Source organism: Thermoascus crustaceus (assembly GCF_041956765.1).
Source record: "Thermoascus crustaceus strain CBS 181.67 unplaced genomic scaffold VTN00scaffold_3, whole genome shotgun sequence".
In the NCBI taxonomy this organism is placed as follows: Eukaryota; Fungi; Ascomycota; class Eurotiomycetes; order Eurotiales; family Thermoascaceae; genus Thermoascus; species Thermoascus crustaceus.
In genome coordinates this window covers 1,127,933-1,143,348 of record NW_027192529.1, presented here as the reverse complement: position 1 = coordinate 1,143,348, position 15,416 = coordinate 1,127,933, and the positions used below count along the sequence as shown (strand labels likewise).

The following is a 15,416-nucleotide window of genomic DNA, read 5'->3' as shown; positions in this document are numbered from 1 at the left end:
TGCTTTCGTCCTGTGCCTTCAGCAACACGCCTACATCTTGTCCCCTACACCATTTGCAAAACTTCTTGGAAAGCTCTTACTGACATCTAGCTGCAGTCATCGAAGCTAGCCAAAATGGTGCAGCCTGGTCAAGGGGGATCGAGAAAGATCTCTTTCAACGTGTCCGACCAGTATGACATCCAGGATGTCATTGGTGAGGGTGCCTATGGAGTTGTCTGGTAAGTCCTACGCAACACAACGATATTCGACTTGTGTTTAACCAATCTTAGCTCCGCCCTCCACAAGCCGTCTGGCCAGAAAGTCGCGATCAAGAAAATTACGCCATTCGACCATTCCATGTTCTGCCTTCGTACGCTGCGTGAGATGAAGCTATTGAGATACTTCAACCACGAGAACATCATTTCCATCTTGGATATCCAGAAGCCTCGCAGCTACGAGAGCTTTACCGAGGTTTACCTCGTTCAGGTAAGGTGTACCGCGATTGTTCCATTCAGGTCACAATACTCACAGATTTCTTTTGCAGGAGCTGATGGAGACCGACATGCACCGTGTGATCCGCACCCAAGACCTCTCCGACGACCACTGCCAGTATTTCATCTACCAAACTCTCCGTGCTCTGAAAGCCATGCACTCGGCAAACGTCCTCCACCGTGACTTGAAGCCTTCTAACCTCCTTCTCAACGCGAACTGTGATCTGAAAGTTTGCGACTTCGGTCTTGCTCGTTCTGCCGCGTCTACAGACGACAACTCCGGCTTCATGACCGAATACGTTGCTACTCGTTGGTACCGCGCGCCAGAGATCATGCTAACATTCAAGGAGTACACCAAGGCTATTGATGTATGGAGTGTTGGCTGCATTTTGGCAGAGATGCTGAGCGGAAAGCCTCTGTTCCCTGGCAAAGACTGTAAGTCATCCCCCTGACAAACGGGCAGGTACAACAGGCTGAAAACCCGGACAGACCACCACCAATTGACCCTGATCCTGGATGTCCTTGGAACCCCCACCATGGAGGACTACTATGGAATCAAGTCCCGACGTGCCCGTGAATACATCCGCTCTCTGCCATTCAAGAAGAAGATTCCCTTCAAGGCCCTCTTCCCGAAGACCAACGAGCTGGCCCTTGACCTCCTCGAGAAACTGTTGGCTTTCAACCCAGTCAAGCGAATCACCGTCGAGGAGGCCCTCCGTCATCCCTACCTGGAACCCTACCATGACCCGGATGATGAACCTACCGCGGACCCCATTCCCGAGGAGTTCTTCGATTTCGACAAGAACAAGGACAGCCTGAGTAAGGAGCAGTTGAAATGTGAGTGAAACCCCTCCTATTATCTTTCTGGTAAACCTGTCTAACAGTATTGTCTTCAGACCTCATCTACGAGGAGATCATGCGGTAGGCCCCCTTCCACAGGGGGGAATAGTTAGATACGTTATTCCTTAGCTTTAGCTCTAACGAAGTAGATAGCCTCAAGAAAGATCAAGCTGAAAGAGAAGGAAGGGAGTTTGACCTGTCCGAGTGGGATATCCCAGAGGGATATCCTGCTCCCAGGCTGGGTCCGATCAAGAAGTTTGAAAAGTCGGGTTGAGTCTGGGTTATCTGTGTGGGTCGTTCATGTGGGTTACAGATTCGATTGGAGGGTTGGTTATTACCGGTCTCTTGAGCTTGACTAACGGTCGGATATTATTTTCTTCTATGCTGGAGACGGGGAGAGTATGACGGCCATATTTTTTTTTCTTCTTATGTGGAGTGCATTGAAAACAAGCCTCTGTACCTATGAATGACTCTTTGCCCTTCCTGTCATTTATTTTTGACGAGAGTCCAGCACATGGCGTTTTTAAGTTTTCTTTATCATGGCGAATCAGATTTCATTTTTATTCTTGTTTCAAGATCTTGTTCTGTTGTCGAATATCTTTCACCCCTTCTTCCCTTGAATCGCTTTAGCAATGAATAGCAATGAAGAATGAATAAACGGCAAGAGTGTATCTTTCTTTTTCTCTTTCCACTACGTCCCGGTTCCGTCCGGTCGCGTTCTAGTTCTATGGTGATCGACATGCGCACCTCAGGGTGTAGATCCAATTGGACTTTGACACTCAAACAGAGATGAGATGATGTCTAATGTACATAGATTCTCATAGCATAACCATATCACGGGTATGAAAGCTAAACCATAGTAAAGATACCATACATACATCTGACCAGCACACATCGCAACCGTCGAATATGAAGCTACCTCACAGTATATGCACAGACAACCTCCCTTCCCATCCCATCATATCATATATCATCAACCCTCAAACATCTTATTTTTACCCACCTACCCGACAATATCCTTCCTTCTCCTATCCATAAACGCCTTAATCCCCTCCCCAACACCCTCCGGACTGGGCTTCTCCGCACAAACGTCCGCCTCAACGCCGTACTTGGACCGGAGATGATCCCGCGTCGTCGGGCCGATCGTCGCGATGAACCATCTCTTCTTCTTATCCTTCTCTTCTTCCTGCTCACCGGACCCAGACCTAGAACCAGATAACTGAGAATTCAGAACCCTCAACATCGCATCGCACCCCGTGGGCGAGAAGACCGCCGTCCACATAACATCATCACCATCACCGGATTGGTTGTTGTGGCTATCAAGGTAAGTCTTCCCCGCCGCTACCGCGGCGCGGAAATCACCCTCAAACGACGCCATCACGCCCGTCTCGTACACGACCAGTTCATCGACCTGGATGCGTTCCTGGGCGGAAGGAGACTCCGACATGAGCGTCTTGGGGATGATGTCCCGCCGCTGTTCGCCGACGAGGAAGAGGAGGGGTGGTTTTTCAGAAGTGTTGCGGTTGTAGATGCCATTGTAATGTTCGAGGATCATCCGGGCGAGGTTCTCGCCGTTGCCGGCGTCCGCGCCAAAGATCTCCGCGTGCGGGAGGTGTGTGTCGCGGATGGCGGAGAGGGAGCGGGCGGTCGCGGGGCCGACGGTGTAGAGGATGAGGGAGTGTGAGGCGGATGAAGCTGTTTCTACTGCACATCATAAAAAAGTCAGATCAGTATCGCATCTAAGCAAAATTCTGTCCACAGATCTAGATCCAAAATATAGATTATGCTGAACAGACGTACCACCAACTTCATCCCTCACCACCCTCGTGAACCCCTCCACGGCCCTCTGACTCGTGAAGATCAACCCTCCATACTTTCTCCTCCTCCCAGCACTCTCATTCAACTCTCCAGAGAGAAACAGATCTCTCACGGCGCGCAGGTTCTCCTCGTTGAAGCGGTGCTCGAGCACGGGGACGAAGGCGGGGACGTAGCCGTGGGCGGAGAAGTACTCCTCGTAGCCGTCGTGCGGGGTGGACCGGGTCTTTAGGAGGAAGATGGGTGGTTTGGAGAAGGAGTAAGACGGGGAGGAGGTATTCGAGGAGGTGGCCATGGCTGCATTGCGATTGATCATGGATCAATAGGGGAGGGAAGAGAGGAGACGGATCGGAGAGCGGGGAGCTGAATTCAATGGATGCGCTTACAGAAGCTGCGGGGTGCGTCGGGGTAATCTACTAGGTAGCCTATCTGACTTATTTGGACACCAATTCTATACCAAGGTTGTCTATAGATAATATTAAGACTGATTCTTTGTTAATTTTATCCAAAGTTTTCGTAATATCTGAAGAAAATAGTTCGATGCATGCACAGCATATTCTTCTAACATAGCTAACGTCGAGACACGCCAACGCAAGGAAATCAATTGGGGTCTAATCGAGCTATGTACAAAATCTAGAAGTCGCAGACATAAAGGCAATCAATTACTGGTCATCCAGAACATGCAGATACTTCCTTTCCTCCTGCTTCTCCCGCTCAGTGGCTGGGGGCAGGTCGTAGTACTGGTAGCTTCGGTAGCCCATCTGAACGCCAGTTAGCAAGACTATCTCTGCAATTGAACACTATGCTGCAAGGCTCAACTTACCAAGTAGTGGAAGGTGAGGTTGCTAATCTCCGCAGGCTCAATACCAAGGTCCTTGAAGGTCTTGGCGGTCGGGTCGATCCTCTGGTCAATGAACTCCCTCTCAACCTCATCCGCAGAGATGGTTGGCCACCAGAGGAGCTTGTTGAGGTAGTAAGCTGCCGGCTTCAGGATAACCTTAGGAACGTTAATGTGACGACGGTGCTTGATGATTTCGCGGTCCACGAGCTCGGCGATCTCAGCAGTAGAGTAGTTCTTCGGTCCATACAGCTCGAAGGTCTGGGATGCGGTGTTGTCGTCATACAACATAAGCTCAAGAGCGTGGCCAACATCAATAGCCTGCAGCACAATGTTAATCTACAACCCACTTCAGGATAGGGTCTGCCTACATGGACGGGCCAGTATCTCTCTTGCATATGGTTGGACGTAAAGAGATTCGTCACACTAGCCAGCTTGTGCAACAAGTTATCTTCGAAACCGAACATAGGAGCAGGTCGAACAATTGTAGTCTCTGGGAATATCTCGCGCGCAACTTTCTCTCCCCAGCCCTGTTGACCCGATCAATAGTCCGCTCACCGGCAAGAAACAACATCAACAAACCTTGGTGCGGAAGAATTCAGAAGGAGAATCCATGTCCGCATTGTAGGAGGACACGTGGATGAATCGGTCGACATCATACTTTGCGACTGCTTCAGCAATGCGCTCGGTGCCATCGACGTGAACATCCTCATAGGAGAAGTTCCTGTAGAGTAATCAGCAAAATTGCTCTAAATAGATGCGCCTCAAATGTAAAACTAACTTCGTAGGGTACTGGCGACCGACAAGGTTGTAGACAACGTCTGAGTGACGAACGCTCTCTTCAATCGACTGGGTGTTGCGCAGGTCATACTCCTGGACACAATCTGTCAGGTGAAACTAGTAACACCCATTTCCAACTGTCCGTACCATGAAGACAACTCTTCCAAGGTCACCAGTCGGTTTGAGATGACGCTTGGTCATTTCCTCTCGGTATGGAACGACCACGGTGCATCCTTGGCGGGCTGCGCAGTCGTCAGCCATGTTCCATCCCAGGTTCCAGTATACAGCGGACGTACCAAGTCTGTTGACAATATACCGGCCCAGGAATCCCGTAGCACCAAACACAGTCGCGGTGTGACCTGGAATTGATTGAGCAAAGGTGTTGAGGACAAGATATAGATGAGCGGGTTTGTGTACCTCCAAGGGACGAACTGTGGAGAACGGAAGTATAAGCAACTATGACAAACGACTGATATAATTGCAAAGTGACCATGTCTTACCGTCCGCCCTGAACCTTGAGAATCGGCTTTCCAGTTCTAGTAATCGCGACATCTTGGATATTCCGCCGCTGCACGTAGAATTGCACCCGGGTGGTGGTAGGGGCGGGGGTAAACACCCGCGAACCCCAGGCGCCGCTGATGGCCCGGCACCTCTGCATTGTCGGTCAGCAGCCCCAGAGACCGTAAAAGAAACAATGCCTCCCAATCGCGCCGACAGGAGGGATTCGATGATGTCGAAGGAGAGGGAAACGCCCTGCAGAGCTGATCTGTCGTGCTTGGGGTTGCACCCTCGCCTGCGAGGTGTAGGCATGGGCCTCGCGCTAGTCCGCATCCGCTGCCCGCATTTACCCCGGCCCGGGGTAAATGCGTGGAGCCGCATCCACCAGCATCCACCATGGCTCCCACAGGGCTACAAGTATGCTGAGTGCTGGTACTTCATGCCCACTTCACTGAGTTTTCTACTGACACTATGTCATATTGGCAAAGATGTGACAGGTGCCTTCCCAAGTCACCTTTCCGAGACCAATCTGCAGACGAGAACTCCTTGAAATATCGGTATCCACTATTACCTAACTAGGAGGTACACAGGGAGTACTGATGACGTGCACATCAAACACCTGAAAACCTCCCGACCAAGGCAAGCTAGAGACGCTCGCCTCTCGCTATGAACATTTTCTTCTTCAAGCGACGATCTTTTGCGGTAAACTCAACGGGCTCCTCCATTGCCTTGAAATCGAACCCGGCACCCAGTCCCGCATCTTCGTACAGCTTTTGCATCTCGTCCCTGGTAAACCCATGCTTCTTGATGGTTGCAGCCGCCTCCGGATTGTGTTGATGAATCTCGTCATGTCCATGATGGTGACCGTGTTCCGGGACGAAATCTACGATAAGACACACACCCCCCTTCTTCAACCTATCACCAAGTCGTTTCAGCGCCAGTTCTGGGTCCGCAAAATGGTGAAGTGCGAAGCTGACGACCACAATATTGAAATCAAAGAAAGAAGGTCCTGAAAGATGCTCAGGCAGAGTTTCCGCCAGGAGGTCTCCTTTCAAACCAATCATCCTTTCCGGAGACACTCCGGCCTCGCGAGCGTTTTTGTTGAACTCGTCGATCATCTTGTCTGAGATATCGAGTCCGACGATCTTGGTCACAAAGGGCTCCAGTGTCTGTATCATCAGTTAGCATGTCATCTGAACAACCAATCCCGGTGGTACGTACAAGTGAGGCGGTGCCAGGTCCACAGGCGTATTCGAGGAGCTTGATCTCCTGGCCCTTTCCCGCCTCGGTGTCAGACCATTTAGAGGAGACCCAGTGGCGGTGGTCGCCTATCTCTTTGCTCAATCGGTTCGTCACTTCCGCAAAGTCGGTTTTGTAGGCGGCAGCCTTCTGGCTGTAGGAAAACGTTAGATAGGCACAGATCATCTGCCAGGTAGCTTTCAACAACCTGACACAGTTAGGTAAGGGTTATCTCACTCAAAATACTTCCGATTCGCCTCAGTAAAATCAGCCATTTTACAATGATAGCTTTTGGTAAGGGACCTGTTCACGAAATGATACGCGATAGTATGATGACAACCACCTGTTCCCAGGGAGTATGAACGGCTGGTTAAGGTAGAATGTTTGGACGAAGAGAAGATCTATAGTCAGGTTAAAAGCGGGATATATGCCAATTTATAACATCGTGATCGAGCAAAGGGGCAGTGTACGGCCATCCGCGGAGACTTATCGGATACATTTTCCTATGGCGATGTATCTGATTTGCTGACATGAACGTGGTTATGGATCCATCTTATGGCTCACTCCACTCGGAAACTCCAAATGGAACGTGTCCGGAATCTTCTAAGACAATAATATGAGCGGGAAGAGGTTTGCAAAGCGTGGACTCTTCATGAGCTGACCGAGTCAACAGTCGCCAAGAATCCAAACATCGCCTGTCGCTCTTTCGATGCGCACGAAACTGGGACTCAAACCATTGCTGCAATGGTTCCTCTCGTAGATATATTAAGCTCCCCAACATCGAGACGTGAAAATGATCAAGGAGATCATCTTGGTGCAGCAGACAACACAGTAGTAGTGAGATGAGGTTGGTCTCCCCGCGGAGCAGCAAGGGCGCTACGGCGGAGTACAGACACCTGTTGAGCTCCACATCGGCCTCCAGCAACAGCATCATCGTCCGTATATCCATATATCGTCCACCAAACCCGTCTTCCCCTCCCTCTCCAAGCCTTCCATATCGTCTTAGCCACATTTCCTCTCTTCCTCCACTTTCCCATCCGACCACCCTTCCCTCCGCCGCGTTTCAAGCCACGACCGCCTCCTCTCCCTGCCATGGAGGCTGACAAGATCTCCGACTTCCTCGCGGAGCAGCGCGACCAAGCTCCCGCAGAATCCCAGGCCTTCTTCCTCAACTTCGAAGACTACTGGGAGCGGAAGCTATGGCACCAGCTCACGAACGCGCTGATAGAATTCTTCTCGACACCAGAGAGCGCGCCGCAGCGGCTAGCTCTCTACAAGTCGTTCATCCTCACCTTCGCGGACAAGATCAACCAGCTCAAGTTCGTCACACTGGGGTTGATGGCATCGACGCAATGCGCAGGTCCGTACTAGCCAATTTCACATTAACCCCCGTGGCAATACCACAGTTGCAAAGATTGTAGCTGTTTGAGCTCGGAAGTGTGCATGCTGATAGATGTATGCGGGGTTATTAGATGACCAAGAACGACTTGCCTTCCTCACTTCGCTCGCGGATAAAGTCAACCAGCCCGATACGCAGGATGCATACGTCTACGCCTTGGCCGACGTTGCCAGCGTCAAATTGCGATTAAAAGACTTCGATGGTGCGCGCAAGGACCTCGATACGTGTCAGAGGATTCTGGATGCGTTTGATTCGGTGGAGACCGTCGTACATGCTGCATTCTACAAGGTCAATGCAGACTACTACCATGTTCGTCATCCTGCTTTTCCCAGTCTCCGTTCTGTCTGTTGAATAGGGACCTAACTAACATCTACTGTCTCCCAGGCTAAGCAAGAATTCGCCGCCTACTACCGCAACGCCCTCCTCTACCTCGCCTGCGTGAACATCGAGGACCTTACCGAGGAAGAGCGCCTCGCGCGCGCCTACGACCTCAGCGTCGCGGCCCTGGTCTCCGACTCGATCTACAACTTCGGCGAGCTGCTCCTGCACCCGATCCTGGACTCGCTCACGGAGACCCCGCACGCCTGGCTGCGCGACCTCCTCTTCGCCTTCAACCGCGGCGACCTGACGGCCTACGACGTGCTCGCGGGCAACATCACCAAGAACCGCCTGCTCGAGCACCACCGCATCTTCCTGTACCAGAAGATCTCGCTGGCCGCGCTCACGGAGATGGTCTTCCACCGCCCCCCGCACGACCGCAGCCTGACCTTCGCCACCATCTCCGCCGAGACAAAGGTCAAGCCGGACGAGATCGAGCACCTCATCATGAAGGCGCTGTCGCTGGGCCTGCTCAAGGGCAGCATCGACCAGGTCGCGCAAGTCGCGCACATCAACTGGGTCCAGCCCAAGGTGCTGGACATGAAGCAGATCGAGGCCATGCGGCAGAGGCTGAAGGAGTGGGATGCGGGCGTGAACCAGTTGGGACACTGGATCGAAGGCGTGGGCAAGGATGTCTGGGCCGCGTAGTTGGTTGTCACTTGTCAGGGTGTGTGTGATGACTGGCGGATGATCTATCTATCTGTGTACTAAGTTCCGAAGCTTCATATTGGGCCGAAGATAAACATCCGGTTTTTAGGCGGTGAGGGTTTTTTTTAGTTAAGTTTCTCTCTTGCAAATGTGGGCCGGGGTTTCATTTCGAATTAAATAAAAAGAAGCTGGTTCATTCAGCTTACCTCGAAAAAAGAAAGAGATGCAAGAAAGATACGCGACTAGATGAATATAAACTATGAATTAACGGCTTGGTAGAATATGGTATGGTATATTCATAAAACAAGCAGGCCATGCATAAAGTTACTGTACTCATACAAAAAAATAAAAACACTCCCATCTTCCAGATCTTTATGTTTTATGACATACGTTCTTAGTTAAGAAAGAAAAAAAATAATGGGAAACAATGCTAAAATAACGAAGACCCCAGCAGCAAATACCCATTGAGCCACGCCGGCCACCAGACACACCAGACCACCACCTGCGTCCACATCCCCCACACGTCCCACCCGAACGCGGCCTGCGTCAGGACCGTCGATACGGGCACCCCCGCGTACCTGCACGCGTAGTAAAACACCTCGATCGGGGAGACCCTGCTGACGACCATCCAGCCAAGGAGGGGCCAGATTCTGCTGACCCTCCCTCCCCGGAAGGGGTTCGGGATCTCACCGATGAAGCTCAGCGGCGCGCAGAGCAGACCAACCATGAACGAGAGGGAGAAGTTCAGGGTCGCGAGGGCCGACAGGAAGAGGCCTAGGAGGAGGAGTGAGAAGGACTTGATCAGGAGGTACTGCTGGGGGGTTGGCGCGGGGGTTGGGCCGTGCTTTAATAGGTATGCGAGAGCAAATGGGAGGACGCAACCGATGATACCAAAGATGGGCAAGACAGTGTCGAAGTACTGCGACGGTGGTCAGTTGTCTGATGATGATGATGGATTGAACAAGGTCAAATGCGAATTTATACTGACCTGGTGTGGAAGGTTGTTGAAAATGTAAAGAGGGATGACGCCTAGGAAATGCAGCCCTATGACTAAAGCCAGGGGCAGCGCGAGTTGTCGCTCCAAGACGCCGTTCTCTTCGTTTTCTTCCTTTGGAGGCTCCTCCGCCGGCCCTAGCTTTTCCTGAAAATCACTTTCCTTGACTGATCTCTTTTGGTCCACCTGGACGCTAGCATCCGAAGAATCGTCTATTACTTTCTTGTACCCGCTCCTCATCCACAGTGCAATAGCCATGACGGTGAAGTTTCCGGCAATCAGCATCGCGCTGGGAAGGTATGTGCCGATACTGACGAACCGATTCGCCTGCATAAGCAGGTAGAAGAAGAAGCTCTGGTGCAAATGCTCCAGCAGGTTATTCAAGCTCCGGCAGAGACTCTCAACGGTCCGACCCAGGGCCATCTCATCTTGCCAACCATGACCTTTCGTCTGCAGGGTTATGGCATCGATATGGTATGGCATGAAGCTGCTATGAGGCCCCGTGGCGTACCCAAGACCTTGCTTGACCATCCCTCTTAGCATGGTCTGCAGTCGCATCTTGTAGCTGTCGTCGTGGTTCCACATCTCCTGCAGGTTCGCACCGATGCCCATCTGGCCACCAGCGATGGAAACGGCCGTGTTGAAGAGGTCCAGGTTGGGTAATTGCCCATTGACGCCATCGTAGACGATGTGTAGAGAGTCAAAGGAGTGGTCAAAGGGGTACTCTATGGCTAAGGCGCCTTGTAGCGCACCACTCTTCAACGGTAGCGGTTGAACTGAAGGAGGGTGCATGTCATGATATGCGTCTACCCAAGCCTGCGTCCCGGATTTGCTGTCTGGAGGGATTAAGAATATGATATCCTTCGACCACAGAGACCATCCTACGATACTCCGTCAGCTACATTTATGTCGCCTCAGACTAGACGCGCGAAGATGGACTCACTCTTGAAGTACCGAGCCAGCGTCAACGCCAGAGCAACACCATTAAGGTTTAGCTCTCCATCAACAGTCTTCCAAGCTGCGATAAGCACAATCGCCTCCGTAGCATCCCCGCGCGGGGCATGGATAATGGAGTAGACATTCTGCCCCTTATGCACAATACCCGCAGAGTTGTACTCGTAGTTCTGCGTCGCAACTTTCAACCCAGACGCGCGGAAGATGGACTGCAACTTCTCCAATATCCTGTCACAAACCATTAGTTCCCCATTGATCGAAATTAACGCGAGTCTCGCGGGTCGCGCTCTCGTCATGGTTCCAAACTTACGCTGGTGAGATTTCCCCGCTCTTTCCTTCCCCTTCATTCTCTCCTTGAGCTATCAGCCCCTCTAGCTCCTTCTTGTATCCTCGAAAGATGTTCTGCTCGCTCCCTGCAAAGTACGTGTGCACCTGTCCCGGTAGGAGCGCATTCTCGGAGATGTACGTCTGTCGCGAGTATTCATCGAGCGGAAGGAGTAGGAGCCATATAACCCCGACGACGATACAGAGGAATGAGATGTAAGGTGGGAGGCGGACGAAAAGGAGGCGAGGATTACTCTGCAATTTTCGAATTGCGGCTGGCGCTGCTCGAAGGTCAGCGTGCTCTTCTTAGCTGGGGAGTTATGCGGACAGCGGAGGGGACAAGTGGTCAGGTCAGTAGAGTTAGCACCTGGAGGTGCATGTACACATTTTTCTCTAATCGCAAGAGTCAAAATGAATAGTGACTTACATATGAGCGCCATCGAAGAAAGGGCCTTCAGGAATTTCTTCCCATGCGGCCATAGAACAAGCAATCTGATGATGTTCGGAGCTGGAGCTCCCTGTCGGAGGTGGCTGGCCTCGTAACGAATACGCCTTGAAATTTACGTCTGACAGTAGAGACCAGTTGCGCAATCAATACAAATAACATAACTGTCTTTAGATCTCTTTGCTTTTCCAAGTGACCTCTTGTAGAAAAGAAAAAAAATAGTGCATAAAATATACATACAAAGACAAAGTTACATATGTAATCATATCTTTCTACGGCCCCAGGCGCTGTGTGGAGCCAATATAGCTCATGGCTATCGAAGGCTCCGGGGCCGAGCCTGTCGTCGGTAGGATACCATACCGACCGTATGTCTTCTGGTCAACAGAGACATAATGAGGCAGTCTACCAAGCAGATTAAGCTTTCCTTCAACCCATCGAAGGATCTTTTCTGGTGGGTTAAAGAATTTGAGATATCCAAGTCCGACTATTCAAGGCGCTCATCAGCGGTCGCTCGATCACAAATCGGACAAAATGGGACAAGTCACTTACGCAGGTAACCAATAGCCACCGCACACAGGTGGCCAAGGAAGCTGGTGTTAGATACTAGTATAGAAACAAAGACACAAGCGAAGAGCGGTGATGTCCACGTAGGTATTTTATATGTTCCAAGACTGTAGGATATCGGTTAGCAGGATAACAAGCGCTACATCGGTAACAAGACTCCTAAACTTACGCGAAGTAGGGATTTGACCGATACGTCTTTATGGATTCCGATGCTAGAAGCAAGAATACCCAGACACTGGTAATCCGCGTTAGCAGGTTCTCCAGCTTAAAGCGAAGGCGAAACTGACCTTGCACCGACGACAGGAGTGTTGCTTCGTAGAATGAATCTTTCAATAAGCGTATAGAGACCTCCCGGGAATGTCGAGAGTGCTATGATAAAACCACGTCAGCAAAACTTGTTTCCAAACCCAGCGTTTCCCTACAGCTGAGGTTTCTGGTCTATCAGGGATATAAACATACGTCCACCAAACAAAGCGACCGCGGTAAGCGTCCCATGCTCGGCCTCGAATCGCTCCAACAGAGGCGTCAGGGCCAGCACATTCAACAGAGCATGGAAAAAACCAGCATGTATGACCGGATATGTATTGAGTCGATACACTAAAAGCCTCTCAGTCAGCAACCCAATCCTAGAACCACCACGTCGCAGCCCATATCCAATAGACAACAACTATCGTGGAAACTTACTCCCTCCAATCCCAATCTCATTCGGGATCAGCGCGCCCCAGTTCATCACACTCCATACCGTCTGCAGCTCGAGCACCCAGAACGCAAATATGATCAGAAGGACGAGTCGTGTGAAAAGCGGCAGGCGCAGGATGTATGATCGCAGCCTGGCCGGGTTAAATGGCAAGGCGGGCAAGGTGACCGGAGAATTCGAAGGCATGGTGTTTTCAGTCTGCCGCTCCGCACCGCGCCGGTATCAGAGGAAGAGACAGCTTTTCTAGTAAGCGAGGCGTGGCAGCCTCTAGGAATTGTATCCGTGGAAGAGCGTCAGTCAGCGTCGCGTGTCTGTTCGCTGGTAGAACCGATCGACCGGGCTCGGAGCTGCGATGGAGGCGTAACCGTGGATGGGCGGGCGAGGTAAAAATCAAAGCCGACACAGCCGCCCCAGGAAATTTTTCGAGACTCTTCAAAGGTGTCCGTTGATCGTACTCGTAACAATAGGATCGCAAATCCCTTCCTTCACACTCCCCGCCTTCCGGCAACAAGGCAGCAAGCAGGACGAAAGCAGGATCCCCAGGCGCGTCGCAACGCCAGATCAGCCCGAATCCCAGGGAAACAGGAGAAAAGGGCCTCAGGTCTCGATAGCGTGTTGCTTGAGAGAAGCAAGGCCACGAGAAACCGGAGGCTCTCTCCAGGCTCTAAAAGACAATAATGATATATTAAGCAACGATTGGGATGATCCTCGAGTTCGGGCTACCTGTTCTCCAGGTGGGCCTACAGGTGCGGAGCTGACACGCGCCGGCATGCCGACCGTTGAGCCCTGGCATCACATGATTTGACAGCCATCATCTCTCCACGTACCTCCATCAGTGATCCTATCATACTCTCAGATCAGTTATTTACATTGGAATGCCAAGAATAGATCTGTTCCGCAGTACATCTGTCCTTCTCAGAAATATGAGACGCGAAGTCGACATTAACAGCAAGACAGGGTGGGACGATACTGACAACCAGAAGGCGATTCTACCTTCCTGTGATGCTGTCATAATATAAAACAGGACCGAATATCCCAAGCTTCACGATGCGGATGCAGGTTAAGGGGCTACGACACAAAAATATATCGGAACCCAACGGTTACATGGGAGCTAGGCAGGACATCAATTCTGATCTTCGGGATGAGATACCAAACATCATCAAGGCTGCAAAAAGCCATCCTGATCATTTACTTATCTCTCACTTCTCATTGAAATGAAAATAGAAAAAAATCTCTTATCTTATCAGAATCTTCATTCATGTCCTCATAACATCTCTACCCCACCTAACCTAGGTGAAAAGCCTAGGTTAGGTAGGCATGCACTTATTTACAGGTACTGACCGAACCAGCACACGGCCTGCAGGAACGCCTGCTCCTTGGCGAACTTGTTCTGCTTGACGCTCAGGTCAGCGCGGACGGCGAATCCGTGGGCGACGTTGCTGAAGAGGTTGATCTGCCATGGCTGGCCGGTCTTCTTCAGGGTCTCCTCGGACTCGTGGCGGAGCGGGGTGGTGAAGATCTGGTCAATCTCTGTTTGGTGCAAAGTTAGAATACTCTTCTTCCATCCCTAGTCTGAATTTCGTTATTACTGTGGGGAGGGTTGAAACTCACCGGCAGCAGCGATGGAAAGAGGTCCCTTGATGGCACCAAGTTCCTCATGGGTGACGAAGGATGGGTGGGCAGTGTAGCCAACGTCGAGCTTGCCCTCCTTCAGGAAGCGGCAGACGTACTATACTTTTTGTCAGACAAAAGCTAAAACAAAAAAACAGACCCGTCTACCGCCTGCAGAGTACTGCCGGAGAACACATGTATCAGTTAGGTGAGGTACCACATACCTTTCCACCAAAGCAGTACCCAACACCACCGATTTTCTTAACGCCCAGCTCCTCGCGGAGGTGCTTGACGGTGGACTCGACGACGGGGTCGACATGGGTGGTCTGGTGGTTCTGGAGCCAAGCGGGGAGGTCGGCCTTGCCGTTCTCGAAGTCGTTGAGCTTGATGGGGTCGCCCTGGAAGAGGTCCGGGATGACGGCCAGGTAGCCCTGGGCGGCGAAGTCGTCGGCGATGAGCTGGCTGTTGGTGTAGATGCCGATGATGTCGGTCAGGATGATGATGGCCTTCTCGGGGGTCTTGTTGTCCTTGGGGTAGGAGAAGTAGGTCTCGACTGGAGGGAGAATGAATAAGGCGTTAGTAACAGAGAACAAAGATACATCTGCTTATATATCGTAGATAGAGGATCCGGTGGAAAAGCAATCGTAACGCTGGACTCACCATTGCCGATGGTCTTGATCTCTCCCGAGGGGTTACCCTCATGCTTAAAGCCGGTAGCGCAGCAAGCAGCTGGGGGGTTGGACGCCATGATGAAGAAAAAAAAAAAAAAAAAGTAATTAATATGCTAGTAGTAGAACAACTGAGCTTTCAGTATTGGGTATCGGTACAGGGGAGCAAAACAAATGAGAAAATCGAGAACGACGAGCGAGGAGAGACACTTTATGCTTAACAGACTGATGCCACCTAGTACCTAAAAGGTCTC

At 51.2% G+C, this 15,416-nt stretch overlaps 8 protein-coding genes across 8 annotated transcripts; 2 read left to right on the top strand and 6 right to left on the bottom strand.

The window, feature by feature from the left end:
• Window positions 1–114: 114 nt before the first annotated feature.
• On the top strand, window positions 115–1,584 carry VTN00DRAFT_5591 (uncharacterized protein; the record flags this gene model as incomplete). The annotated part of the gene is made up of 6 exons (XM_069432138.1): window positions 115–218; window positions 270–465; window positions 524–905; window positions 960–1,307; window positions 1,367–1,391; window positions 1,464–1,584. The coding sequence occupies 6 exons, from the start codon at window positions 115–117 to the stop codon at window positions 1,582–1,584; spliced, it is 1,176 nt and encodes a 391-aa protein (XP_069288028.1).
• A 729-nt stretch (window positions 1,585–2,313) lies between these two features.
• On the bottom strand, window positions 2,314–3,420 carry VTN00DRAFT_5590 (uncharacterized protein; the record flags this gene model as incomplete). The annotated part of the gene is made up of 2 exons (XM_069432137.1): window positions 2,314–3,014; window positions 3,111–3,420. 2 exons carry the CDS (start codon window positions 3,418–3,420, stop codon window positions 2,314–2,316), a joined length of 1,011 nt encoding a protein of 336 aa, XP_069288027.1.
• A 367-nt stretch (window positions 3,421–3,787) lies between these two features.
• On the bottom strand, window positions 3,788–5,401 carry VTN00DRAFT_5589 (uncharacterized protein; the record flags this gene model as incomplete). The annotated part of the gene is made up of 9 exons (XM_069432135.1): window positions 3,788–3,886; window positions 3,949–4,284; window positions 4,335–4,493; window positions 4,546–4,687; window positions 4,745–4,836; window positions 4,891–4,985; window positions 5,040–5,102; window positions 5,161–5,174; window positions 5,244–5,401. The coding sequence occupies 9 exons, from the start codon at window positions 5,399–5,401 to the stop codon at window positions 3,788–3,790; spliced, it is 1,158 nt and encodes a 385-aa protein (XP_069288026.1).
• Window positions 5,402–5,885: 484 nt separating this feature from the next.
• VTN00DRAFT_5588 (uncharacterized protein) lies at window positions 5,886–6,755 on the bottom strand (the record flags this gene model as incomplete). The annotated part of the gene is made up of 3 exons (XM_069432134.1): window positions 5,886–6,410; window positions 6,463–6,634; window positions 6,718–6,755. 3 exons carry the CDS (start codon window positions 6,753–6,755, stop codon window positions 5,886–5,888), a joined length of 735 nt encoding a protein of 244 aa, XP_069288025.1.
• Window positions 6,756–7,572: 817 nt separating this feature from the next.
• On the top strand, window positions 7,573–8,905 carry VTN00DRAFT_5587 (uncharacterized protein; the record flags this gene model as incomplete). Its single annotated transcript, XM_069432133.1, has 3 exons — window positions 7,573–7,840; window positions 7,953–8,188; window positions 8,264–8,905. 3 exons carry the CDS (start codon window positions 7,573–7,575, stop codon window positions 8,903–8,905), a joined length of 1,146 nt encoding a protein of 381 aa, XP_069288024.1.
• Window positions 8,906–9,335: 430 nt separating this feature from the next.
• Window positions 9,336–11,617, bottom strand: VTN00DRAFT_5586 (uncharacterized protein; the record flags this gene model as incomplete). The annotated part of the gene is made up of 5 exons (XM_069432132.1): window positions 9,336–9,824; window positions 9,894–10,780; window positions 10,843–11,081; window positions 11,164–11,458; window positions 11,605–11,617. The coding sequence occupies 5 exons, from the start codon at window positions 11,615–11,617 to the stop codon at window positions 9,336–9,338; spliced, it is 1,923 nt and encodes a 640-aa protein (XP_069288023.1).
• Window positions 11,618–11,894: 277 nt separating this feature from the next.
• Window positions 11,895–13,069, bottom strand: VTN00DRAFT_5585 (uncharacterized protein; the record flags this gene model as incomplete). The annotated part of the gene is made up of 6 exons (XM_069432131.1): window positions 11,895–12,106; window positions 12,172–12,293; window positions 12,356–12,421; window positions 12,474–12,555; window positions 12,646–12,783; window positions 12,871–13,069. The coding sequence occupies 6 exons, from the start codon at window positions 13,067–13,069 to the stop codon at window positions 11,895–11,897; spliced, it is 819 nt and encodes a 272-aa protein (XP_069288022.1).
• Window positions 13,070–14,210: 1,141 nt separating this feature from the next.
• Window positions 14,211–15,242, bottom strand: VTN00DRAFT_5584 (uncharacterized protein; the record flags this gene model as incomplete). The annotated part of the gene is made up of 4 exons (XM_069432130.1): window positions 14,211–14,413; window positions 14,495–14,612; window positions 14,719–15,047; window positions 15,155–15,242. The coding sequence occupies 4 exons, from the start codon at window positions 15,240–15,242 to the stop codon at window positions 14,211–14,213; spliced, it is 738 nt and encodes a 245-aa protein (XP_069288021.1).
• Between the last annotated feature and the right edge of the window lie 174 nt (window positions 15,243–15,416).